The 26,713-nt window shown below is 36.8% G+C and overlaps 1 protein-coding gene across 5 annotated transcripts in view; it reads left to right on the forward strand.

Moving 5' to 3' along the window:
- ARFIP1 (ADP ribosylation factor interacting protein 1) overlaps window positions 1-26,713 on the forward strand; it is a 40,595-nt gene that overhangs the window by 2,927 nt on the left and 10,955 nt on the right. The window contains exons 2-8 of one of the 5 annotated variants that reach the window (XM_064417388.1): window positions 1,371-1,450; window positions 5,325-5,426; window positions 13,290-13,392; window positions 15,895-15,966; window positions 17,414-17,523; window positions 22,586-22,807; window positions 26,197-26,354. In XM_064417388.1, the coding sequence (XP_064273458.1) occupies window positions 1,373-1,450; window positions 5,325-5,426; window positions 13,290-13,392; window positions 15,895-15,966; window positions 17,414-17,523; window positions 22,586-22,807; window positions 26,197-26,354 (845 nt within the window). In that variant the 5' untranslated portion in view covers window positions 1,371-1,372. Of the gene's footprint in view, window positions 1-1,370; window positions 1,451-5,324; window positions 5,427-13,289; window positions 13,393-15,894; window positions 15,991-17,413; window positions 17,524-22,585; window positions 22,808-26,196; window positions 26,355-26,713 lie in introns of all 5 variants that reach the window. The other 4 variants (XM_064417387.1, XM_064417389.1, XM_064417390.1 and 1 more) reach the window with 4 other exon arrangements.

Below are 26,713 nucleotides of genomic sequence, written 5' to 3' on the forward strand. Positions count from 1 at the left end.
GGTAGAACTGAAGAACAGATTGCCTTAAGGAGGGCTCTATCACAAGATGAATTTAGCTTTTTGTTTAACAAGTAGAGCAAGGAAATCACACTTATTGTCCTATTCTATAATGAAATTGTTTTAGTTACTCAGAAATAAGCTGAGTAGCACAGAGCTTGTTTTCAGCCATAGACAGAGTTTGGACAAGACCATTTTGCTGTGGGCAAGCAGCATCTCTGCTGTACAGTTTTCCATGTTCAAAAGAAAGTTGAAAAATCAATAAAGCTATATAAGGATGTTGAACTTACTTCTTAATTACTTCAAAGGGAGTTTTATACTGATCCTAGAAAAATCCAACTTCATTCAGTGGTAGCCCCGAATGAACTATTTTTCTGGAGAAAATATCTTATTTTACATATTTGGTTTTCCAAAATAAAGTAGTAGGTTATCCAGTGTAAGATGATCTAGGTGATTCAGTTTCTCAGCCTTTGTGTCCTTATTTTATTTCCCTTGCTATGTGAGCTGTTTACCTTATTAATTATTTGCTTTAGTTAGAATGTTTTATAGCTCAGGAATTTGAAATACAATATAAACACAAATGGTAATCTCTTATAAATTTTCTTAATCTGGTATGTGTCTGAACATGTATGAAATGGTGCAAGACAATGAATTGAAGTCATGTGTGATTGTATGCAATACTGGCAGATTAATTAATTTTTAATGATTGGTTGTCTCCTCCTCTCAAACAGCTGAGTGAATTGTGTCACCTGTAGTTACCAGCTATTTGGAATCAAATTAGATACTTCCCTTACTTAAGATAAAATTGTGTATGTAATTAATCTTTCATGATCACTGTATTCACAGAGTTGATTTCTTTCACATGGGCTCAGTGTTAACAACTTTCTTTGCTTCTGTAGCTGAGATCTTTTTGAGGCTAAAATGAAAAGGATTCTGTTCCTAGTAAGCACAACAGACTTAACAGCTTAATAAGTTTCAGTGACTTAGCATTAATGTAATCTTGCAGTGTTTGGATAAATCTTATGCCTTAACAAAATGGTGATCTTTGCAATGGTAGGATACTGTTGCAGTTGGCAGGGTATATGTCACCTGAAGAACCTTGTTTGACTTCCAGAGTTTTATGTTGCAAGCTCAGTTGTCTGTGGGGAAAGGTTGCTTTGGCAGTGGAAGCTTAAACTAGACTGTATTCCTAATCCCTCTTAGATTTTGGGAGAGCTGAAGGCCTAGTCACCATTAAAAGAAGGAGGTTTCACTTTGCTTCAGCAGAACTTGTAAAAGAAATGTTTTCTGAAAGCCTGCTTTGGTTTCTGTGAGGTGCAACATCCAGCTCCTTTCACTTCAATTAATGCATGCCAAACCTGTTTGGTTTTCAGGTATGTCAGAACACAGCAGTGAATCCACAACACTTGATGAGTCTCATCCATCTGCAGAAGAGATCCAGTCTGGCTGTGAGGTGATTGGGTGATAGTTATATTAGTGTAAAATCAACCAATCCTAACAAGTTTCAGATTCCCAAAAATTCTGCTGTACATAGCACAGTGTTGTTAGTATGGGGATATGAGTTCATGCACAGCAGCTTGAATGGGTGGGGTTGGTTTTGAGACACCATTAAGAACAGTCCACTTAATTCACAGCAAAGGATTACTTCAGCCAGTAGCCTGTTGCTGTGCTGCAGTATTTGTTTTGTAAGTTGAATACATTTAGGCATAGTAGAATCTGGGATGTGTGAGTATTGCAGGAAGAAAAGGTTGGTATTCAAAGGCATCAAAGGCATCTGTGTACCCTCACTATAACAAGGTATTCTGTCTACTGCTGGAGGAGTGAATCTTTTTTTTCCCTGAGAGCAGATACAGTTTTCACCTTCTCTATGGGGAAGTCTCTGACAGATTTGAATTATGAACAAATTCTTAAGGTTCACAATATTATTTAGCTAATCGGGTGTGTTTGGGATGCTCTTTCAGAAAAATAGTCAACATTTTCCTGACTGTTCTAGAGTAAAAATGAAAAAATAAAGCTGACTTTATCACTATTGTAGTTTCTGTGAAAGTGAATTGTTTTTAAAATTTCAGTGAAAACAGAATAGTGATTCTCTTTAGCACATTTCCAGATCTGATATTTGTAAACACAGATGTACAAAGAAATCATAGGTTGTTACTGAAGGATGATTATATTTTTTCAAAATAAAACATGCATCTGAAATTCAATGTTTCCCTCTAGCGCTTATGTCATTCACATCTAATACATCAATAAAAAATTAGGAACTTATATGGATTTATATTAGGTGGTTTGTACATATGATAAATGTCCTTCTGAGGAATCAATTTCTTTGTATGCTTAGCTTAAGTCAGCTGTGGGCTACACTTGCCAAAGAGACACTTGATTCAGCAATCATGCTCCCTATTTCAGCAGAAATGCTGCTGTGGTTTGGTGGTTTAGTTTTCTCTCAGATCAACAACCTTACCCTGGTTGTGTGGAGTTACAAGAACACACATCCAGAGGTAAAGAGAAATGGCTGCTGGATTTGGGAGTAGCCTACAGTCAGGGTAAGTATTTTGAGATACTGCACTGCTGGTGCTGTGGGCAGTCCTTCATTCTCAGTGGTTTCTTCACTGCATTACTACCTGCTCTGTTTCATAGGTGCAAGTGTTGGAGGTGTGCCTGCTTTGGAGACTTGGTGGGAGTGTAAAAATTACCCATCCTCTTTTTGAGCAGAGGTCACTTTCTTTTGATCTGCAGTGTTTCCGGAATCTTGTTTGCTGTGCAAATACATTGTTCTGGCTCAGGAAGGAGGTGAAGGGATGGTGAAAGCTGCTGGGGGGAAGAGTTGGGGGAAAAGGGTAAGGACTGGTTCTTGTTAGCAGTGCAAGCTTAAACTGTTAACTAAAATGAAGATGATGGTTTCTTGTTATGTCTGAGTTAAATTAGCAGTTTATCACACTTCCGCTTTTCAGCTGGTAATTTCATTACTTTGGTGCTTGTCTGACCTCATTGCAAACTGATTCAACTCACTGAAGCTGGAAAATTAAAATTAACCTGGTGAAAGGGTCTATTGCCAGGCTAGTGAGTTGTGTGTGGTGACTGTAGTCAGGTGAGTGTTGGGGAGGTGAGGCACTGTGTGGTTCCCAGTAGAGACTGAAAAGTAGGGTGGTGAAATGTCCCCTTTTCAGCAAAGGGAAATTGTTGTAGTTCAAATGTAGCATGGAACTGACATTAGCAAGTAATTTTTTGCTTTCTCTGAACTAGATACAGAGGTCTGACACAAGTAGGAATGCAAAAAAAAATAGGGGAATTGAGTCTAGTTGTCCAGAGAAGCTGATGAATTTTTGTTTCCTAATATATGTATTTATTGGAGAGGTGTGCATGTACTTTGAGCATGTTTATCTCTGAATTAAAGCATAAAAAATATCAATGTCACTATTTGTGAAATTATTTTAGATTCTTGTTGAGAAGCACCTAAGTCAAGGTGTTTTTCCTTTAATTAGAGATGCAGTTTTGTTTGTGATCCCTAGCAAAGTGCCCCTTGACAGAAGAGGACTTTCCCTTTGCACTGTGTTATCACAGTGCGATTTGTGGAAAGAAGAACAAAAGTAGCTGTGAACTGAACGTGGCCTATGCTAATGCTTCTGTATTGTGCAAGTAGCTGTGAGGGGCCAAGCAGTTTGAAAAATACTTCACTTGACCATATCAAGTAGAAGTGCAGTTCCTAGCAGTCTTAGAGCTTAATTAAGCACATATGAGATTTAGAGCAAGCTTAAGAAACTTGAGCTATTGGACAGATTTCCCAAATCGAAATGTGATGTGGCAGGTAACTGGGGCATCTAGTCTAATGATGTTGTATAGCAGCTCTCCGTGAGGAGCAGGGAGGTGGACTTGGTGATCCTTATGGGTCCCTTAGAACTTGAGATAGTCTATATTCTATGAAATGAAACAAATTACTGTTTTAAAAGTACTCATAAAATAAGCATAGACCTTTTGGTGTGCTTCAGTAGAAGCACATTTATTGGAGCCCATAGACAGTGCCTAGTTAGAAAAAGTCTTGAGAAGCCTCAAAACGAATAAAGGAAATCAGGCTCACAAATGTAAATGAAGTGACGATGTGTGAAATTGGAAGAAATATTAGCAATGAGGTGTGACAGATGTTCCAGTTAAGAATGATGCAAGTGATGCTCAGTAAGTACCAGCAAAATCTTTTGTGTTATGTTGATACTCTGTAAAGCTTCAGGTGTGGTTGGAGAAGCTGATGGTACTTCAGATCCTGATCCCAGGCTGGGCCTCTTCCTGACCTTTGGGCTGAAAAGAGCTGGTTCAGTTTGAGGATTTAAGAACTTTAAGGGTGTATGGGTACCTATTCTCAAGTACCTGTTGATGGTACACCTTGTCTTGCCAATCTAGCACAAGTGTACAGGCTGGTTTGAGGACTTGAGACAACTTTCATGTAAGTGAACAAACACTGCCTCAGTTGTGTGTTGATTTTTTCTGCTGTTTACACTTGAGATGACTGGTGAAGTTGCCTGGCAGAGTTAGGAACAGCTTTTTGAAAGGGTGACATTCTCACTTCCTCTTAACTTTGGAGTGTTAAGCTGCCCTTCTCTCTTCAGGTGCTTGTAAATAATGTGCAGTTCTTCTGGGAATGTCTCTTCAAGGCTATGCCTTAGGTTGTACTTGAAACACAGCTGCTGCTACTGTTTGTGATGCAGCTGCATTTGAAACTAGCTTTGAATCCTGAGTTCTCTCGGTACTTCTGAGCTCTTTTGACGCTCCTGCATTTCACTTCACGTTTGCTGCTGTTGATTTCATGAGTTGCATACCAGCAGTTTGGTCAGAAGGTGGCACTCTATTATGGTAACATAAGAAGCAGCTGAAACTGTTATAAAGTTTGGAATCATTGCTTTTCTTGTAACACAAGATTAAACATATTGCTGTTCTCTAGTATTTATTGTTTAATCAATTGCTAGTACAATTTTTTTTAGCCAAGCTCATTATAATTTGAGATACAGAAACTACTCTGAGGCTCAAGCATGCATGTGAAACATTTGTCTGAGCTCATGCCTCATTTGTGTTTTACTCCTGCAATGCCAATGGGTTAAATTTTCATTTTCCTTTTCTCTTGGATCTGGAAACTTTAAATTACTTCTGACTAATATGTGCTAGACTCTTATTGTGATTCAATGATGTGATTAAGTAAACATATGCAGACTGAGTTATCAGAGTATTTCCAGTTGGAGTTTGAAATAAAGTCAACTATTATGAAACCCATACATCGAATATTTTCATATGGATTACTTCTTGGGAATGTAAGACAACCGCTAACCTGTTTCTTTTTACAGGGAAGTGCAATGGCTCAAGAATCTCCCAAAAATTCAGCGGCAGAAATTCCTGTGACTAGCAATGGACAGCTGGAAGATGCTCATGAACACAGCTTTAACAGGGTCAGAATTTTTTTGCTGTCTGTTACGGTACCATTATCAGAAATGCTATAGTTACAATTCAGTGCAAAGCAGTCTTCACATAGTTTTTGGAGGTTTACTGAAAAAAGGTCTTTGAAGCTCATAGATTATTGTAGGAGTTGGCATAACGCAGTGCGGTTGCATACTGCAATGCTCTTTTTTGTGTTCCTAGTGGCAGAAGCCGCGTTCTTCCCCCTCGGGCCTGCGCTCGGCACAGACGAACGAGCGCTTTTGCTCGTGCCCGGGAGTCCCGCAGAGGGCGCTGGGGCACAGCCTGTGGAATTTGGGGTCGGGCTCCTTTTATTTGGCTTTTGGAATTGTCCACGTTTATTTGGTATCTGCTGAGGCTTAGGTTTTAAGGAAAGCTCCGAAGTTTTAACAGTTCCACACGGACTTGCAATGCAGAACTATTCTTAAAAGAAATATTCAGCAGAAATTCGACATTTTATTCTGTTTTACTAGAATGTTGTTTAGAGGGGAGAACCTTCATAAGATTTGTTGTTCAACTAAGATCTACCAGTGACATAATGTAAAAATTAGTAGAGTGTTTAATGAAATAAAGTTAAAACTACATTTCTATGAAGATGTATATTTAGGGAGACAAGGCTGGAGAATGCATCTTGAAGTGGTAAGGAATTTGGGTTCACCTCAAAGCAGGGAAACACACTTAGTAATTTGAAGCTTGATGACCTTGCTGCTGCTGTGACTTGGCTGCTGTCTGAGTTACCTTTTCCTTACACAGTGATTCTTCTGCAGTGCATGCAACACTTCTGTACAGCAAATGGAACTTGCACTCCTGATGACTGCATTAGGGCCCATGCTCAGGCAAAATGTAAAGCTAGAATTTTAAGGTGGTTTTTGTCTATGGCCATATGTGAAATTTGGAGTAGATTTTTGCTGCATGCTAATAATTTTGCTGGCTTGGAGTCAACTATATTTTGAAACTTCTACTTTGACAAAAATGGGTCAAATCTTTGGTCAAATTGCAGAAAAACCTGTACTCTGCAAGCGTATTTGAACTTGCTGTAATTATTTTCGCAGTGCTTATTCTGAGATCAATGAAGAAGTGCACTTCAATTATTTTTTTGAAGTGTCTTGTACAAGTTCACACCTGCATGTGTGACCTGAAGTCAGAATATGTGATAATCAAGGCTTCTTATAAACAAAACAAAGAAAGTAAACTTCTTGGAATTAACATCTAGGTCTGTTTACTAATCTCTTAGTCTCAAATTCTAATATTTAGCTTCTATTCATCTTGCTTCATGTTTGTTATTTCTAATGCTTAATGCCATGCTTTCTCTTTTTTTCCTTGCCAGGTAATTTTTTACTTTAACCTAAAGCAATATGCATTGCACCACAAAATTTTTGGGGTCTTTTTCCTACTTATGGAAATGACAAGCCAAGTACTGGTTTTTATGAAGTCACTTAAGAAAGGGGCAAGAAACCCTGACCACTCTAATTTGTACTGCTACCACAGTGCTCAGTAAGAGTATGTGACCACAGTAGAGTTTAGAGCACTTCAGTTACTGGTTTTGATTGCACCTTCTTGGGAATTTGGGGAGCAAAAGTATTTTAATTTCCTGCTTCCTTATTTGTAGGATCAGGGAAATATTCATCTAGATGCTGTACAATTCAGTGAACAAAATACTATTGCTCTGTATTTTTTAGTCTTCTGCAGCTATTTTGCCATCAAGACTTGAGCAGCTTTGATTGCTTGTTTTTGAGTGAGGGGGTATTTGTACAATCTTTTCTTTAGAATTCTTTAATTACAAAACTGCACTTTCCTCTAGAGTCATGTTCTGTTTGGCACTTCCATCAGCCCTCGTCCATAAGCTGCTCAGGCATGAAAATGCACATTTGTGTTTCACCAAATGCAGTATTAATATGCATTCAAGCATGAGAAATATTTCATTTTGCAAATCAGTGCAGAGCAAATGTATTTACCTGGAAATGACAAGTAGGGTTGCTCCTTCTTTGAAGAGAGATGCCATTAGTTTTGCAGAACTTCAGACAGCACAGATTGTCATAATGTCACTTCAGAAGGAAGTATATTAGTTCCATTTTTGTGGGAATGTGACATAGCACTGATTGGTGCATCTTTTTGGTATAATGCATATTTAAAAGGTAACTTAAGTGTTTTCCTAACTGTAAAATCTCAGTCAGAAATATGCTGCTACATTCTAATTCTCTAATAAGACATGCTTGTGGAATTCAGACAAGTTTTGTCCTGCCCATATGATGAATGGAAACTCTTTTACTGAAAAAGTTGGAGCTTCAGTCATCACTGGATTGAATATCTAACATTCTTTCAGTACAGAAAAGCTTGACATAGTGCTTTTTAGCTCCCCAAGCTCTGTGGGATCTCACATGAGCTTTAAGAACTTGATGTATGGAACTATTCGCTTGTGTTTGGGTATTTGTTAGAGAGAAGGCTTCAGCATTTCCTAATCAAAAGTTTTTCCTCTTACTTTGTATAAGAAAGCCCAACATATAAAAAGTCTGGCTAGTTTATATTATCTGCTTGTTCTAGTTCACTTGTCCCTGACTTCCAGAGCCCAGTTTTCCTCCCATGCTGTTGGAATGATGTGATGAGCATAGTGGTGTTGTAGTGTGTCTGGGGGTATTGGGACAGTAGGAAGGAGTGAGGGAAGTATATTAATTATACTAGTAATTAATAATATTCTATTATTCCTATATACAAGAACATGCTGTATAATGTGAGAGCTGCATAGGAATAAATTCAATTTTTCAGAAAACAGTTTGATTTGCCTGTAAATATATTCAAGCAGCTGTAAGTGATTTGTTGTGTTTAAAGTATTGCACAAAATCTACAATCTACATGATATTCTTATCAGTTTGAGCCTGAATTTGTTTAATTTAATTTTTGATACTGCCTCTCCTCATGCCTCTTACTGAACAAAACCATAGTTAAACATGCATATAAAACTAGTAATAAACTTCGGGATCCAAAAAGGTAATGAACTTTGTTGTGAATCTTCAATTTGTCTTACTAGAATTATGAAATAAGGTCTGGAATCTGATGGCTCTGAGTGCATGTGTTCACCGTCTTGTTCTGTAATTTTATTGCACAAATGGATAAGGTCAATTCTCTTGTTTTTTGCCTTCTGAAAAAAAAAATGCTAGCCCTGTCACTCACATTCTGCCTGCAATGTCTGAGTTAATCTCTTAGGTTTTGCTATGTTGACTGACATAGTTAGATTTTTACTTAGAGTAATTTTAGTTTAATGTAGAACTGATTGAAAGCGTATTTCTAGAACTGTATCAGTTCTAGAAAACTGGCTTGAGGAGATAAAGTCAAGTGTTCTTCATACAGTCTGAAAAACCAAAAGTATGCATGTTAATGCTGTGAGTGGGAGGGAAACTAAAACTGGATTGTAGTATGACATTAGGTAATTCAAAGGGATGTAGTAGAAAGGGTCTTCTGATTGAAGGGCAGTGTATTGGAGAATAGAAGAAATGTGTTAGTCTGTTATTTGCCACTTCATCAGAGATTACAGCCTTCAGGTCTTCTCCCATTTATTTATGTTGAATTTGTACTGATGTGGGGATCTAGTGGCTTAATTCCTGGAGAATAGGAACTGAGTAATGTAATGGGGCAAAGAGGAGAAGAAAATACTGAGTGTGTATGAGGAGCTCTACTTGCACGTGATTTTGATAAGAAGTTCAAGTTCAGAGCCCATGTATCTCTCTGGATAGATGTTACGTCTATCTGCATAACCTTTTATTCCATAGGACTTGTAATCACACTATAAACTGTGAACTTTACAATCAGATAGATACGTTGTAAATTTTTCCTGAAATCAACTTGAGTAGTTTTGTTTAAAATGTCATCCACCGTTGAAAAAAAACAAGCATATGATTGGTCTGATGTTAGTTGTTCCACTGTTGAACTAGCCATTGGTGTGAGGTTTTAAGAATACCTTAATTCAAGGTATTAAAGGCAAGTAAAACTATCTGTCAAACCTCCTGTTGGTACTAAGCAGAAGTTAATGCTTAGTGATGCATTACTAATGGAGTGGTATAACTAAGAAATTAATCCAGTGTTCTTTCCTTAGTTTCTCCTTAGTTAAGTAAGTTTCTGTAAATTAAATTTTAGCTGGGTTGGTTTCTGCTGTTTGAGAAACAATACAGTTCTTGTTGTTCCCCTCTTCATTTTGTATTTTTATGGATAGCATGATTGAGAAGTATCATTTTGGAAATAGTCCTGTAATTCAGCCAACATTCCTTCATGAACATGCATTCTGAATGACTTCTTTGCTGTGTCTGCTGTCTCAACAGGACTGCTATGTCAAAAATCTGTACTGGCTCATCGAACTATTATCTGTATAATAGAGTTGGGAAAATAAGGCTAACCTGACTAAAATATGTTTAGTTTAGTATAGTGATTTGAAGTCATTGAAATGGGATTTTAACAAATGGTTCAAGTGGCTTAAGTGTTCATATGTCAAACCCATGACATATAGGTTTGAACTGTCTTGACTTAATTAAGCTAGTACACTTACTCTGTTTAGCTATATTTCATGCTTTTGCTTCTTGCTAGATGTCTAAGAATGGGATAGGTAATACAACCTTTTAACTTGGGAATCTTCTGAGTTGTGGGTTTTTTTAATACCTCCAGTTCTGGGTCTCAGTGAACTTACAAAATTAAGATGCTTCTACTAGGTGGTAATTGCATAAGCATGGTTTCAGCCTCATACAAATGAAAATTATTAATGAAGCATTTTTCTAGTTGTTTTTTGGTGATTGTGATCCCTTAATAGATTTGTGGGCTTGCCATGTATTGATGAATCTTGATAAATTCTAAAGATTTTAATTTACCTTTTAAAAAGAAGGGGGGGAATCTTAAACTTAGCTGGAAGAGCAATACATTATCAAAATAGAATCGTCATATTGTAATAGGGGAATCTGTCCTCATTTCCTGTCTTGTAAGAGCCAAACTTATATTTAGTGGGAACAAAACCAAAAGCTATTTAGGTTGCCTTCTTACCATTCAAACAAAGTACACTCATACCTTCCCTTAAGTATGACATTTTGTGCAGTGCTTCTAAATTATCTCTCTTTGTAAGTTATTGAAGGGATAAACTGTTTTGTCAGTATGATTACAGATTTTTTTGTAGCTTTTTTATCTACACTTGTGTAAAGAAAAAAAAGCAAGCACAATCAGTTGCAAGAATGACATTCAAACTTTTAGTTTACATGCAACAGTGTGTCTCCCCTGAACAATAACTTTCATGTTTGTAAACAAGGAAAATATACTGTTTTGGTAATCACAGACTTTTTCTCCATTCTGGTCATGTGTAAATGAACAAATGGTAAAGTTTTCTTTTAAATTCGTATGTAAGGATATCATTATTCACAAATATATACTTGAACTGGTTTATAGGTGTTTAAAAGGGGGGCTGAATTGAACTTTGCCTTTTTGACAGTGGGGAAAAAAGTAGATTCTTCACTTCGAAGAACTGTGTTTGTATGCATAGACATATGTATATAGATTCCTGTTAAAAAGTCTGCTATATATATGCACAATTGTAGATCTTTAAAATTTTCATGTTCTAAATACCAAGTTTTTGTTTAAGAGATGGATGCATTGTAGTATTTTGATTTATTTAGTTCTGTAATTTGTTCAGCTTGTGTTTAACTTCAGATGAGAATTGCATTGAGTGTACAGAGGTAGTGCAGTTGCTTAGTTTTAGATACAAACTTTGGTCTTTACAAAGCCAATGTTCTGCATTTTAATCTTAAATACAGATGATTGCTTAGATTCCTATTGCCAACGTTAGCTGTCTACAGTTGTTTGGCTTCAGGTTTAGGTATTTCTGAAAACTACACAACATGCCAGGGTGCCTTCAGGACAAAAATAATTCATGCCATGTCCCTTTTTTGAAATCAGTGCATCTTCTCTGCAATCTGGTTATCCTTTTTCAAGTCTCTACTTTTTCAGCTTATAGTGACTTGCTACATTTTGAGTTAAATGGCCTCTATTAGCTAAGCTAAGTGGAAGCAAAGGCTTTCCATCATACTACCAACTGCAAGTACTTAAATGGAAGTACCAATGTTAAGTCAGTTTTGAAGACTGAAAACAGTATGTATCTAAAGTTCTGACATGCTTAATTTGTGAGATCAGGTTCTGCATGTGACTAGTATTTGTTTTTCATGATGTTTCTTTTTCTTTTTTTTGGTATGATGCTTCAGGTACCCGAATATGGCATGATCTGTTATCACCTAGCCTGTTCATTGCAGTGAATGTTTGGCTGTAGGAATTGGTTACTCTTTGCAGTAACATGCTGGGTTTTTGATGTCGGCGAAATTTCTGGAATTCACATGGAAAAATTAATTTGCTGGAATTCATGTGTTTGTAGTTCTTCCTTTTTTTTTCTTCCCAGGGCTTTGTTCTAAAGTGAAGACATATAAATAAATCTGGTGGGATGTGATCCAAAATTACTTCTTGACAATGTGAGCCTCTAGGCAGTATCAGTATCATTCTTATGCACTAACTTGCTTCTGGTTTGTGGATTGAGTGACTACAGTTATAGGTCAAACATGGATTAGATTTTAAAGGTTATGATTTCTTTTTTCTTGTAATTAGAGGCATTGCATGGATCAATGCATGCACAGTTAGTACCTGTGTCTAGACACAGATATCTTAAAGTTATGTATAGCTTTTCTGTAGTGGTTCTCGATACTTTTCCACTTTTTTACCTCTGTATGGAAGCAGAGGGGATGCAAAATAGTACCTGATTCCAGACACTGACAGTTTTCTGATTTCTTGATGCTTTTATTTTTTGTAACTCCATTTTATTTTTTTTTTTTTGCTTTCACTTTCGTAGTACTTTTTCACTCAGTTTTTACTTCTATGAATTAAGAGGTTTTAATGGCTTTAAAACCTGAACTTTTTGAAGTACTATGTCTAATTCCGTAACACCAGAACCTTAAACTTCAATTAGATCACTGGCAATATGGTCCAGGAAACCTGTGGGAAGCTTTTTGTAGAGGTAGGTAAGACAGCAGAAATGGGCAGTAGGATGGGCCGTGAGCTGTGGTGTGTGGAGTCTTTCTTAGGCCTGTGCTGGGTTTCAGTGAAGACTTCAGTTACTTGAGAGCTAGTTAGAATAGTTGATCAAGCCCTCAAAAGTTAAAGAAGGGGTTCTCAGGCAATTTTAAATGAAGGACTTTCAAAAGCAAACAAAAGTAAGTGGCAGCTTTGTGCTCTGAGCACTTATGATGCAGAGTAGGTGCTCAGAAGGAAGTTGTTTAAATTATGGCTTTTTGGATGTCACTTCTGTGTAAAATATTGAAAAGATTTAATGTGCTATTTGTAAGAAATAAGGTTGCTATGAATTTTAAGGATATTCCTTGCTTAGTGATTTTTTTTAATCTTCAACATCATGATAGTTGCTTCTGTATTTTTGGTTTGTAAGGTCTTTTCTGCTTGATAATCTTATATCATTCTGCACCCCTGTCAGTTTTTAACTGGACACTTTATTAAATTGGCATGTTGCATGGACCAGCTTCAGACCACATAACATGATGCTTCTGGCCACGTTTTTGGTAACTACTTCTCTAGGACATGGCATTCTACTTGGTCATCAATATAACAAAAAATAGCTAGAATAAATATTCAGGGTATACTTACAGTGTTTCTCATTCATTTATGTTTTATTTGTGCATACCAGTAGAAAGCAGTGACACCAGCAAGGACTTTCTAGGCTAAAGGCAAAATTGGTTGTCTGAGAGCTGCTGAAACTGTATTATAATACTTTAGAGTCACTTAAATTGCTTTTTTTTTGGTCTTTAACTTTCCATTTTTATTCATATATTTTCCAGGACTTGAAACTTGGACTTGGACTTTCTGAAACCAAAATAACATCTCATGGCTTTGATGGTGCCAAAGAGGGAGTTGTTGAGGCCGGACAGTTTCCAAATAAAGGTAAGTGCTTTTTTTTTTTTTCATTTCTCAATTTAAAATCTTTAGGCATATTCTTACATGGTCAGAAATACAATGTTCTGTAGCTGCTTTGAGCAGTTCGGATGAATGTACACATTTGAGATTTGCATTAGTGACAAGCAGTTTATCTTCTCTTGTAGCTGGGTTGTTAAAATAAGAGAATACATGCTACACTTGTAATATCTGTCAAAGGACTGGAGGAAACTACTTAGTGTTAAGTTGGTCTGCACTTAAGGGAAGGGAAGGCCTTGGGCACCTTGAACTGCTGTCAGAAGAATGTTACTGAAGAATTTTACTATTACATTGTGTTGAAGTTTTCTTCAGATTTTGCACATTACTGTTCTGATTTGAAACATAACTGGAGAGTTATTCATTTGTTATACACAATTCACTTACCACAAGTAGATTAAAAAGTGGGATTCTTGTTGTATTAATGTATGCCTTAGAGAATCTAAGTGACATTAAACAATGAGAAATGCAAAGTGATAGACAAGCCAGTAATGTCACTATTTCCTGTCTAGAAGCAATAGAATACCATGATATTGTATGGGCAAATTGTATTCAATGAATTATGTACCTTTGACAGTTTCTGAATTTGAAAGATTTGAAATTATCTCAGTTGTGCAGCTATGAAAATAAGCTCTTTGTAGTCATAAATTTAATTTACATTTTGCTTAATTTCCTGTTTGGTAAAATTATTTGCTTATGAAAACAGTTGATTTACATGTTGTACTTTACATATATTACAAAGTGAATGCTGTTATTCTTTATGCCTTTGAAAATAGCAAAATATCTAGCTAAAAACTGGAGCAGATGGCAAACTGCTCACCATTCCTGCCTTTTTGTATTCTATTACCAGGATAACTGTTGCAGCTGTTAAGTGTATTAGCCTGTAAGAGAAAAGTGTCTGAAGATGTTTCAAGCTACACTAATGTGTTTGAAATGCAAATGTTCTGTGGAAATTTCTGTACACAAATTATGAGCTTTGGACACTTTGTGTATCACAGATTTTCTCCAAGGGTATTTTCTTGTAATTTTTCCTGAGGTTCTAACAAAACTAGAGAGAGAGAAGTGGTAAAAGCTAGGGGCTTCCTGTGAAACCATGGACAAAAGTTGAATGATTGCCCTATTTGTAAAAATTCTGTCTTCTGTTTGAGTATCCTTATTAGGGCTTCATTTTTGAATGCAAAGTAGACAGTACTGGAGGGGAAGGGCTTTTAGGATTTGGGGGATGTTGAATGATGAAGCATGCATAAGACTCTGTTAATACTCTGTCAAATGATAAGGATTTTTTTAAACTGCTTGTCTTGGCTCGCTTGCTGAAATGATTCAGGCGAGATCTTGCAGTCAAACTTTTATGCCTGGATGAATTCAGTTGCAGCTCTTATGCAATGTATATCTACAGAAGGACACAGCAAGTGAGCTGTCTTTGTCTCATCTTTTCTCTGCAGTTGGATCCAAATCACTGGATTTATTTACCCCATGTTAGCAGCGCTCTGTGGAATGTTTTAAAGCTGATTGTTGATCCAATTACTTTGAATGATATTTTTGGTGTTACTGGTAACTAAATTTTGTTGAAACTGCAAAGTTTAATTTTCTTTCCCCTCAGCACACTGTTAGCCCTGAAGTATATTGGAATTTCTCAGCAAAAGCAATTAAAGTTCCTCCGCAGTATGGTAGTCATTCATCAGTACAGAGGAAAAGCTTACTTCTTTTTTAAATCTTGAAAACTCCATAAGGACGCTGCTTCAGATTTATCTGTTATGAAAGAGTGGCATAGCTCTGAAAAGCATAATGAGCATAATCCTAAAACAGCTTAGAGAACACACACAGTGCAGGTCATTTAAAGTCGGTTGCTTTTTGTTTTGGTTTGGGGTTTTTTTTGTTTGTTTTTTTTAAGAGAAAAAACAAGTGCTGTAAAATCTTTCATTTGGGAATGAGTTTACACACTTTCACAGCTAATAACTTGTATGATCTTCAGGATAACTTATTGCTGCATGTTTACACAGACTTAAGAGCTGATGTCAATAAAGTCGGTCTGAAATTGGCAGAGATTTCAGGGCTTACTTCACCCCTTAATGCTTTAAGTACCACTCAGTGACAATGCAGAGTGAATTCTACCTAGACCTGCAAAAGAGTGTTTCAGCTGTGGATTGTTATATAACAATCTTCAATGGAATTTTCTGTTTGTGGTCTGTACTTCACTGATGAGTCCTTCAGTTGTATTTTGTTTGTTTTTACAGAAAAAAAAGAATGGTCATCATGACCTAGAGAAAAAGATTAATTCATGAAAACTTGGAGTAGTTCACACGGAGAGATGCAGCTCTTAAAAAACATTTCCATCAGAAATTCCAACAACTTTTCTGTGAATATTTCTGTAGTTGCTGAAGGAAATGTTTGTTTTGAAAATGTGTCTCTGTAAGAATGCACATTCACTTCTAAGAGAAAATTATGTATTTTCATTGTTAAATGTCCTGTTTTCAGGTTCCTCAGCATCACCCAAATCATCTGTTATATCTCCTAGCAGTGCAGCAGCTAGCAGACTGGCTGGACAAGGTTGTGATTTAATTATTCCCACAGGTATTAAAGCAGTGAATGGATAATGCCCTTGTCTCTGCTGAGACTGTACTAACCCTTCCATGTTTCTGATTATTTGATGTACTGTTAGTTGGAAATAAAATTTCTGTGGGATTTTTGTGACTCTTGCTTTTGACTTCAACACAGTTTACAAATTAACCTCTGCTTTCCTCTCTCTAAGCTGCTTTTACTCCATAAAATTAAAATTATAACTGTTATTAATAACTAACAGTAGGTAAAATAGGAGTGACCAAAATATTTTATTCAGATTAAAGATGAAACTTGTAGTATTTTTTGCCCAAATGATCACATATTTCAATAGACTATGGGGGCAGCCATTAGGAATTCACAACACCCCAACTCAGCTTTGCCACTTGACTCATTTTGTGCCTCTGGGCAAATTTCTTAACATCTTAGTCTGCTTCCTCCTGCATAAAAGGAGAAAACTTAACTCAGTTACCTCATAAGGGTGTTGAGAGGGTTAATTACTTAATGTTTGCACAGCATGTTGAAGAAGTAAAAACACAGTAGAACTTGATGCTGAAGGACTATCTTGAGGCATCTGTATAGACTTTTTTCCAAACTCCTGCTTGCATAAATCACTTGGCAAGACTAAGGTAGCAGTAGGGATCAGAGTCAGGAGTAGTTAAAATTAATATGGACATGAATAAATAAAAGTGTTGCTTACTAAGTGATGATACTTAGCAGTTTTTAATATTTAGGACACTAGGAACTTCACAAAATTGAAACATGGAATCCACATAATATCCCATATTAGCTTGAAAATGTTGAGTAATGGTAGTTTGTGTGTGGTGATTGGCCCTAGGTATTTTAATTAGTTGCTTTAAATCTCTTCCTTGCTGGTTTTGTACTCATGGTTTGCAGATTTAATTGTTCCTAATACAATGAGCTAATAAAACTGAAATAAATTAACTATTGGCTGAACACACCTTCTGGAAAGAATGACTTTCATTGGAAAAGATTAAAAAACTCTGTACATCATGGCAACAGTTTGCCAGTAATTGTTGTTTAATGGTCTTCAGGTTGTAAACGGACTTTTAGATTGACTAAATGCAAAAGGGTGTTCTACTGTTGGAGTTTTTAAACATAGATATAAATGTCTCAAAAATAATAGGAATAAACATGTCTCAAAAGCTGTTTTAAGATTTCAGTATGCTTAATGCAGCCTATTACCTCATGAAATAGTGAGATATATATACATTTTTTATCAGTTTTAAAGTAAGTCTTTCTTTCTGGAACTTTTCAAAAACCTGCTTATTCGTCTTAAGTTCATACTGTTGCCTTGCTCTGCTTTTGGATGTGCAATTGCACAAATCCTCCGTATCTGCTGCTAATCCCTTAAAACAAACTAACAAACAAAAAGCCCAGACCCAAGGCCTAAAGATTTCCTTTGTGTCTGACACAGGGGGCAGAGCCCAGCAGAAGAGTGGACCTGTTGTGTTAGCAGATGAAGTAAAGAATCCAGCGATGGAGAAACTGGAATTGGTGAGAAAGTGGAGCCTAAACACTTACAAGGTATGCAGCTATGTGTGTGTATGTATGCATTCTATAAGTGAGTTTGCTACTAGATGGGAATAAAGCTGTATGAAAGTAAGCTGTTGTGCTAGTGAGCATAAGCAAAAATGTATAGGAAAGGCTTAGTTTTCTTCCAAGTGTAACATTCTTTGTTAAATCCCTGGTACAATGTGGAAAATCTTTAATAGGTATTACTGATTTAGCAAGGTAAAGAATGTTCCATTTCTAATGTTCCCTTCATCATTCCGAATGTAGAGATTTCAGCGCTAAAGCTTGGAATTAAATGTTTTTTGCTGGTTTTGAGTTGACTGCTGATACCTTAAGATTTTATGAACGTGACATCAGTGGTATCTAGAAGTGCAAAACTTGTTAATTGCTATTCTGATGGTTTTGTTTTGTCTTGGCTGATTGTTTTTTCTTAGTGTTGTAATAGTTGCTTCAATTAGTGTGTGTTTTATAAGCTTATACTTCATGATCAGTTGAGATTTGATGAAATTAAAAGAGAATAATGAATAATTTGTAAGAGTAATGAAAAGGTGCTTAAGGCACACCAGTTTGCTGAGGTGGCTCTCATTAAGGAGCTGTAAGGTAAGGAACAATTATCAGGGAATGCATTCCTGTCAAAAGTTTTAAAGAAAGACCAGTTTTGAAAAATAGCTTCTTGTTATGCCTACAGCTTAAATAACAGAGTTGTGAACAGTTGCATCAATGAGGTCTGTATCAAACCACAAAGAAATTAACTATCTGTGGAAAAGAAAGTCTGAATCCCTTCACTGTTCTTCAAGTTCAGATAAACACATCCTCTATGAGGATGAGAAGCAAGGATGGAGACATTCTATCCCTAGTAGATGCTTATGCTGTCTTTCTGATATAATCAGAATTTTTTTTTTATGTGTAATTAAATGGCTTTTAGATTTGCTACTTTTCTTGTCATCTAAATATTTTATCAACTGCAGAAGTTGCAGTCCAATGGTGTCCTGGAGTGCCTTAGGAGGAACATTGCCAGCAGGTTGAGGGAGATGATCCTGCCCTGGTGAGGCAATTCTGGAGTGCTGTGTCCAGTCCTGGGCTCCTCAGGACAAGAGAGACATGGAGCTCCTGCAGCTGGTCCAGTGGAGAGCAGCAAAGATGGTGAAGGGACTGGAGCAGCTTTTGCATGAGGAAAGGCTGAGGGAGCTGGGCCTGTTGAGCCTGGAGAAGAGATGATTTAGAGGGGACCTCATGAATACCTGTAAACTATCTCAGGGGAGAGTGCCAAGAGGATGGATCTGGGTTCTTCCCAGTGGTGCCAAGCAAAAGGACAAGAGGCAGTGGGAAGAACCTGATGCACAGGAAGTTCCACCTGAACAGGAGGAAGAATATCGTCACTGTGCAGGTGACCGAGCACTGTGACAGGTTGCCCAGAGAGGTTGTGGAGTCTCCCTCTCTCAGTATTTTTGAGATACTCAAAAACCCTCTGGATACAATCCTGTGCAATGTGCTCTGGGATGGACTTGCTTGAGCAGAGGTGTTGAACCAGGGGTCCCACTGTGGTCTTTTCCAACCTGACCCATTGTGTGATTCTGTCTGTCAGCTACTTTGGAGTGCACTGTGGTACAATCAGAATATGTGCTATTCAGCTGAAACTATTCTTTACAATTCTCTTGTCTCTTTAAATCATTGACTCTTGGGATCAAATCTCCTATAACACAACTAAATAGGGCAGGACTTGACCTTATTCTGTATTTTTGGTACCTTGATTTAAAAAACAAACCCACAAAACCTCACAATGTCTCAAACTCACTGACATGAACCATCAGCCAGAGGACTAGTGAAAAATGTTGGGAAAAGGGGTCTTGGTTCTTTGTTTAGACACTATTTCTTTGGATGTAGTGTCTGCAAAGTTCAAATTTTTAGTTTTCTTTTATGGCTTAAGCCTTTCCCTTGCTGAAATCCAGAATCACACCAGTAATGACATAGCAAACAAAGACTAGCATTTTCAGAAAATAACATGTTTACTTTTATCTATTCCCAAACTTGCCTAAGGAGATGTGTCAGTTATGATCTTTCCCATATTGACTTGTTGTTCACTCTTTTACTCTTTTTTTGAGATACAAGATCATTCAGAGAACTTACAAATGCATTTTCAGTTGATAGAGTGTTGTGCAACTACATTTGTGCCGTACATTTGTGTTGTAGGCTTTGTACAAAAAATATGTTTAATATGGTTAAGGACAGTATTTAAATTCATGGACATATTAACTTGCTTTGGTCCCCATCAGGAAGATCATGGGAAGAAGTGTCCTCCTTTTCTCATAATAGCTAACTACATAGGTTTGAAGATGCAGAAATAAAGGACAGGAGTAAATATCAGCATTTGAATCCCTCTGAATTTAAAATCCCTGGTATCAATATACCAGACGTTAATCTGTAAGGGAAGTTAGTGGCAAAATTTGCTGTTAATAAGTCCTTTAGGAATCTGACATGAGTAGTTCCTATACCATGGTGTCTGTATGAGGGGTTGAGAAATCAAAATTATTGGGTATGTTCAGAAGTCATTCCCATCTGTAAATGCCTTTGCAACTACCATTGCCCTTCACACTCTGCAGTCAAATGCTCCCTAGTAATCATGAGTTAGTGTGAAGAGAAATTGCCTTTCTTTCTGTAGTCTAGTGTCAGGATTGTGTTCTGTTCTTTCTTCTGCCCATGCCTTTCCCTTTGGATGAGAGAGAGGTTTTCAGTCTAGCAAAAACATTTAGGCCCAAGAAAGTCAAGACTCTTCTTGACTTTCAGCAGTTCTAAAAAGGTTGAAATTTTTGGTTTTTGTACAAGTTCTTAAACTTTGAGGGGGGAAAAAAAAGCAAACTTGTTTTGCAAATCTCTCTGACACTGGGCTACTAGTAGAACATTTATTTCTGAGACATGTCTGGTAATGCCTCTGTTCATCTTTGGCATATACAAGTTAAAATATATTTCTCTTAAATGCATTTTGGTAATTTTTTTTTCTCTGAGTTGGTCTTCTTAAGCTTTGCATTGGATGACTTCTTTTTGAGTTGCATGGTCTTTTTCATGACAGTTTCCTTCATAGATACTCTTAGAACAAAGCACGATGGAAATAATGCATGGAATTTTCTTTGCTAGTGAGAATGTAGAGCAACCTGTGTGCTTGTATTAGTCCACTCAGAAATGGAGTAAATCAAAATAGATTGGGGCATTTTCTTTATCTTTTGCTACATCTGAGTTAACAAAGTATGCAGTGTAACTCTTTCCAGTTACTGGTTTTTCTTCACTCATCACTGCTGGGCTTTTTTAGGTGTTTTGCTGTGACTTATGAAGCAAATACATGTTGGCTGAAAATAATTCCTTCATTTGTAATTTATCCTTGCTTTCAAAAATCTTGCTTTCCATGATTCAGATTTTTGTCTTGCATTTCCATGGGGGTTTGTGTGTGTGTGTGCGTCAGCTCTTTTGGAAAAATAGCCAAAATTTGACCATTGCTTCCATAGTTTCTAATGAAAGGCTTATTTATCCTCTGAGCACACTCAGAGCTAAGCTGTATTTTGCAATTTCTTGTGGAGTCTTCAGTAGTGAAGTTGTATTCTCTCTTATGATTTGTTAATGCTCTCCCAAATTTCTGATGCTTAACAGATAAACATCATCTAGATTAGCTGGGCTTTCTCTTGTCAATTTTTTGAATTTGACAAAGTAGCCCAAATTGTCTGTAACTTTTGACCTAAACCTTACGGGTCATGACCAACTTGATCTCCTTGGTAATTCTTGAGTCTCTCCTATGTTCCTGTATTGCAGTAAGAAAGGATGTGGAAGTTCTAGCAGGTTGAATGTGCATCTCCTTTGGACACAAGTAAAGATGGTATTAAACTAAAGTCCTTGAATTGGGAAACCCTGGGAAATCCAGTGCTGTATTTGGGGAGTATGTTACCAGATAAATTTGGGCATTATTTCACACCAAAAAAAAAATTAAAAATAGCAGCTTTGTGCTTAGATTAAGTCCTTTCAGAGTAGTTGTGGCCTTGACTACTAACTTAGTTTCCTTGTACCTTTTGTTTCTAGCAGTAATTTTTCATATGTCTAAGTTGCCTATCTGTTCATGCGTTGGGACCACAGATTAACTTCAAGTAACTTCCTAGAGCAGTAAATAATTCTGCTTTCCATGGAGCAACTGTATAGCTTTGCTACACATCTGCTTTGCAAATGGCTTCTCCTGTGTCTCAGTCAAGGGAAACCCCAGTGTGCATCTTGGGAGGCTCACTGCCAGGCTGGGCTCGAATCTCTGGCAGAGAAGGTGTCACAGATCAGTGGAATGTGGTAGCAGCCTGCTCTGTCACAGCCATAGGCTGGCTGAGAGTGTCTACAGCTGCGTAAGAGCACATTTCCTGCTCAGTGTGTTAATGAACTGCAAGCCTACTAAGAATTTGAATTATGACAGAAAAGAAGTAGTCTTTCTGAGTAGATCATCTCAGTTTTATAGAAAAGTGCAAATAATAAGTGCATTTTAATACTTTTGCATCTTTCTCGGTAGGAGTTCCCAGTTTTCTAATCAGCTTTAAAAAAACATGCTGAAAACCACCACCTTCTTACTTGCCACCTAAAAAAAAATCTCAGAGTGAACATTTTTGGAAAATTTAACATGGATGTTCTGATCAGAAAATTGGTCGACAAAGCCCAAAAGATTACTAACTAGACATTTTTATGCAAATAGTAATGCTCCTATTAACTGACTTAAATGCAATGGGCTAAAATGCTTCTTTTAACTTAATGAGATTCACCAAACCTATAAAAAGATAAGTGTTCTTTTACTTGAGAAACAATTAGTTATGCTCTTGATTTGCTAACTTGAATATTCATCTTAGTAGGAGTTGAGACTTGTCCAGCTGTTCTTGCTGAGTCCTGATAAACTTCTAAAGACTGTGTTGTTTTTTCAGTTTGTTGTGCAAACTTATATTGGGAGGGGTGGTTGTGAAAGAATTGTGTGTAATTATATGTCCCTTGAAGCTGAAAATGGGTGTATGCTGTGTTGTCTTGAATATACTTGAATCTTTATAATTTAATTTTTTTTCTGCAGTGTACACGTCAGATCATCTCTGAAAAACTGGGTCGTGGCTCAAGAACAGTAGACCTGGAACTAGAAGCTCAGATAGATATATTGAGAGACAACAAAAAAAAATATGAAAATATCTTGAGACTGGCACAGACACTGTCCACACAGCTCTTCCAGATGGTACATACCCAAAGGCAACTTGGAGATGCATTTGCTGACCTGAGTTTGAAATCATTGGAACTTCATGTAAGACTTCTGTAGCGTTAAAAAAATACAGTGGCAAGATGAAGATAAGCCTAATTGACTCGTGCAGGGTATCTGCTAGTTAGCAGCTACTTTTATAAACATTGTAGTTAACAATATATTACATGCTCTTTATGTTGAAAGCTTCTGTGATTCACTTAAAACTAGGAAATTATTGAAATTACTGTAGTTTTTTATTGTTTCTTAAATGTTAGTCTCTAGTTGATGGTTGAACTCAAGAACTGACAATTTTGCTTTTTAGAGAATATGCATTTTAGTATTAATTTTGCACCTAATGAAATGGCATCAAAGTGTTCCAGAGTGTTACGTCATTTCAATTACAAGATGTCTTTGGGGAATGTGCCTGGGAATAAGTAGATTAGGGCACATTACTTCACTTGTGCACATTGAATGTGAGTAAATTATTTTTCTGTAGCATATTTAAGAATTGAGATTTGATCTCTAAGTCCATTTTTAATCAGAATTTTCCTACTAATAAGGCTAATCTGTATTCTTCAGTTGCCTGGAGTAGCTGAGCAAGAGAGGCAATCTTGAGATATCTGGGTTGTTATGATTCCATGGTTTAGAAGTTTATGTAACACTGGCACGTTCTTTTGCCAGTAGTAAAGCTGTTTGCTGTAAAGAGAGACAAGATGCATGTTGCTTACAGAGTATAGTAGCTGGCTTGCTTCTACATTGCTTGTTTGCATTTGCAAAGTTAAAACAATTTGATCCTTTGGAAAACCAATATTAAATAGTTTAACAATTCCCTGAAACATAGCTGCTGAAACAGCTCAAATTATCTTTGTGATTTTAAAACCATCTGTCTTTTCATAATTGTCTTTTCCCATTGAGTTTTAAGGGAGTAGGTGGAGTTCATGCTTGCACAGAGGAACCTTAAGTGATAGATAGCTGAAAAAATGTGAAACTCCTACACTAATGTGGAGGAATTTTTAATATTAGTCTGACAGATGAAAATCTGTAAATGTAGAGCATTTCTAGCAGCTAAGAAATTAAATGATGAAGCTTTTAATAATCAGTTTATTCTTGACACAAATATGGGCATGTGATTTGTGGAAGATCTTAGTGATTGTTGTGAAGTACGTGCTGAAACTGGAAGTTTCTTCCAAAACTTGGATGGAATCTGGCATCATGCTCATTTAATGAATCTTGGGGTTTTTCCCATGATTAGCTTATAACTTCTAATGGGAATGCTGATCTTCCAGGTTCTTTCAGCATCTTGTATTGGTCTTGGACTTTGTTTCTGTCATTCATCTCTTGTGTAGATTCTTGAATGGGGTTGTTGATGAAAATCAAATAAAGGTTTCTGCTGCTGTAATAAGAGTTATCTAACCTTTGCTTCTTGGAGACTTGCCTGGTGTTTGTCTCTTTCCTCTTTGTGTTTTCCCTCTGTTTAATCTGTAATGTATTATCATCTGTAGCCAGGCCTACTTTTGGATATTTGGATTTTTGCCTCTAAAACTTGTGGAGGACTAAAAGTAAAATTTCTGAACAGCTAGTCTTTAATGTTTAATATGATAACAGTATATAAACTTAAATAAAATTAAAAAGCCCCCCAAGTCTCAAGATAATAACTTTTTCTTTTATACATTATAACAAAACAAATTTTTAATGTGGTATCTGGTGAGGTATTACTTCATGTGAATGGGTTGCTGTTTCTCTTTTGGATACAAAGATAACTGCTGGTTCCAGGCCCATGTGCCTCTAATTATATAGGCAGATGAATCCCAATTTTAATTGACCTGAGCATAGAGTATGAACTGAATGTAAACTCCGGGTGTAGAAAGGATTTCCTGTGTGTTTCGTAAGAGGAATCTGCAGAGGTCATGGACAAAACTGAGAAGTTTGTATGAAGTTATGAGCCATGGGAAGGACAGTTGTTGGTTAGCATATTCCTTAGTACTGCAGGCCACTGCAGACCCATCCTTCTTACCTCCCCCTTTGAACTGATAGTGTTTTCATTTGAGTCTGGATGATCTGAGTGAGAGACCAGCTGGAAAACTAATTGCAGCCTTGCCTGCAGGAGGAAAAATAGATGGGAGTAGGCTGCTGCAAGGGGCAGTTCTGCTGCTGTTGTCTCTGTCAGCATGCTGCTATTTCTTCTCTGTGCTAGCACTCGTGTTAGCTGTGTAGCTGGCAGTGTTAGAGCAAAGCCAGCTGGAAAATACTTGTTTGGGGTTTTTTTCCCAGCAAAATCTGTAGCAATTTAGCCAACTGCTTTTGCTGCCTAAGCAGCTGTACAAAGCAAAAATGACAGATTTTTAGCAGTGTTTACAGGGCTTAGCTCATAAAAACTTGCCCTAATTTCTCTTCCTTTTTTCTTCTCCTTCCACTGCTCACTTCAATTGCACCTTCTTTTCTAGAGGATTCTTCCCTTACCATTGCCCATTACCTGCTACCCTTACTGTCATGAACTTGTTGACATGGAATGTCATTTGGCTCTGGTGTTCATTTTCTAGACAGATGAAAAGAAACTGGGAGAGTAGAGCACTTCTGAGTCAGTTGTTGGCAGTGTGCAAGCCTAAAAAGACCAAAGTTCCAAATATGAACCTAGTGTGTTTTATAGTCATTATAACCAGGGACTGTACTCTTTCCTGAGAACTCCCATCTGTAGAATATGGAGATGCTATATAGATGACATAGATAAAATAATTGGATTCATTTGGCATCCATGCATTAGAAAAATCTTTGCAGCCTTGCTCAGCTTACTCTGTTGTTAACAAAGAGACATGGACAAACATATGTCTAAATGTGACTAAAATGCCTTGAAAATAGTTTTGCCCTCATCTCTTTGAAATTTATGGATGAGCTACATTAAAGTATTTATTTGCTATTCATTATAATGCTCTGCTCTTCAATTATTTATAGCCTATTAAACCATGTTAGATGCTGGGGTTTTTTGCAGTGCTCCTTTCCAGAATGTAGGAATAAAACTTAATAGATAATTAATGCTGTGTGCCCTTGTGAATTTAGTTACATTACTGTATTTAATGTAGCAGTGTTTCTGTTCGTATTAAAGTATTACCTAGACAACCATGAGAGATTCTGGATTAAAACCCTGCTGAATGACAATGTGAAGATTGCATTAGCACTTACTTTTAAGTAACATTCGAGATATCAGAGTACAGAAAAATCACATTATAAAATAGGATTTAGCATCATCTCTGGTAACAAAATTATAAACTATGTTTTACTGATGTTGGAGAGATTCCATTAGAACGGTGAACTAAATATCGTATTTAAATCATAATCATATCCAAACAGAAGTGAAAGACCTGCCACATCTGTTTGCATTTTTTTAATATAGTTACTGATGAATGCTATGATTTCAATTGATCTACGGCTTTGTTTTCTCTGTTCTTTGTTTATAGGAGGAGTTTGGCTACAATGCAGATACGCAGAAACTTCTAGCTAAAAATGGAGAAACACTTCTCGGGGCTATTAACTTTTTTATTGCCAGTGTGAATACGTTGGTGAATAAAACAATTGAGGATACATTGTTGACTGTGAAACAGTATGAAAGTGCCAGGTAGCTATCGTGTGTCTAGCTCTTTTTCTTATTAATCCCTGGGAAGCAGACTCTGTATCAATTTAGGTCTTGTGTTTGAATGACTAACCTGTCAGATAAAAGCCTTATAACACAGCTCTCAGCTAATGAGGGTTTCTGTTTAACTGTAGATGATTGCACAGATCTTCAAATGTTTTGTACGTGTTTCCTTGTAGACTGAATTTTACTTGTTAGCTGTAGGAGTAATTATAGCTGGTTTTTCCCACGTGCTAGATTAAGGTGGCTTTCTAAGTAGCGTGACAGTGGAAGATTAACACTTTTATCCAGCTGCATTGCAATAGGTAAAATAATCTCTTCAACTGAAAGACATTTCATCTTGT

This window comes from Passer domesticus, chromosome 4 (assembly GCF_036417665.1).
Source record: "Passer domesticus isolate bPasDom1 chromosome 4, bPasDom1.hap1, whole genome shotgun sequence".
In the NCBI taxonomy this organism is placed as follows: domain Eukaryota; kingdom Metazoa; phylum Chordata; class Aves; order Passeriformes; family Passeridae; genus Passer; species Passer domesticus.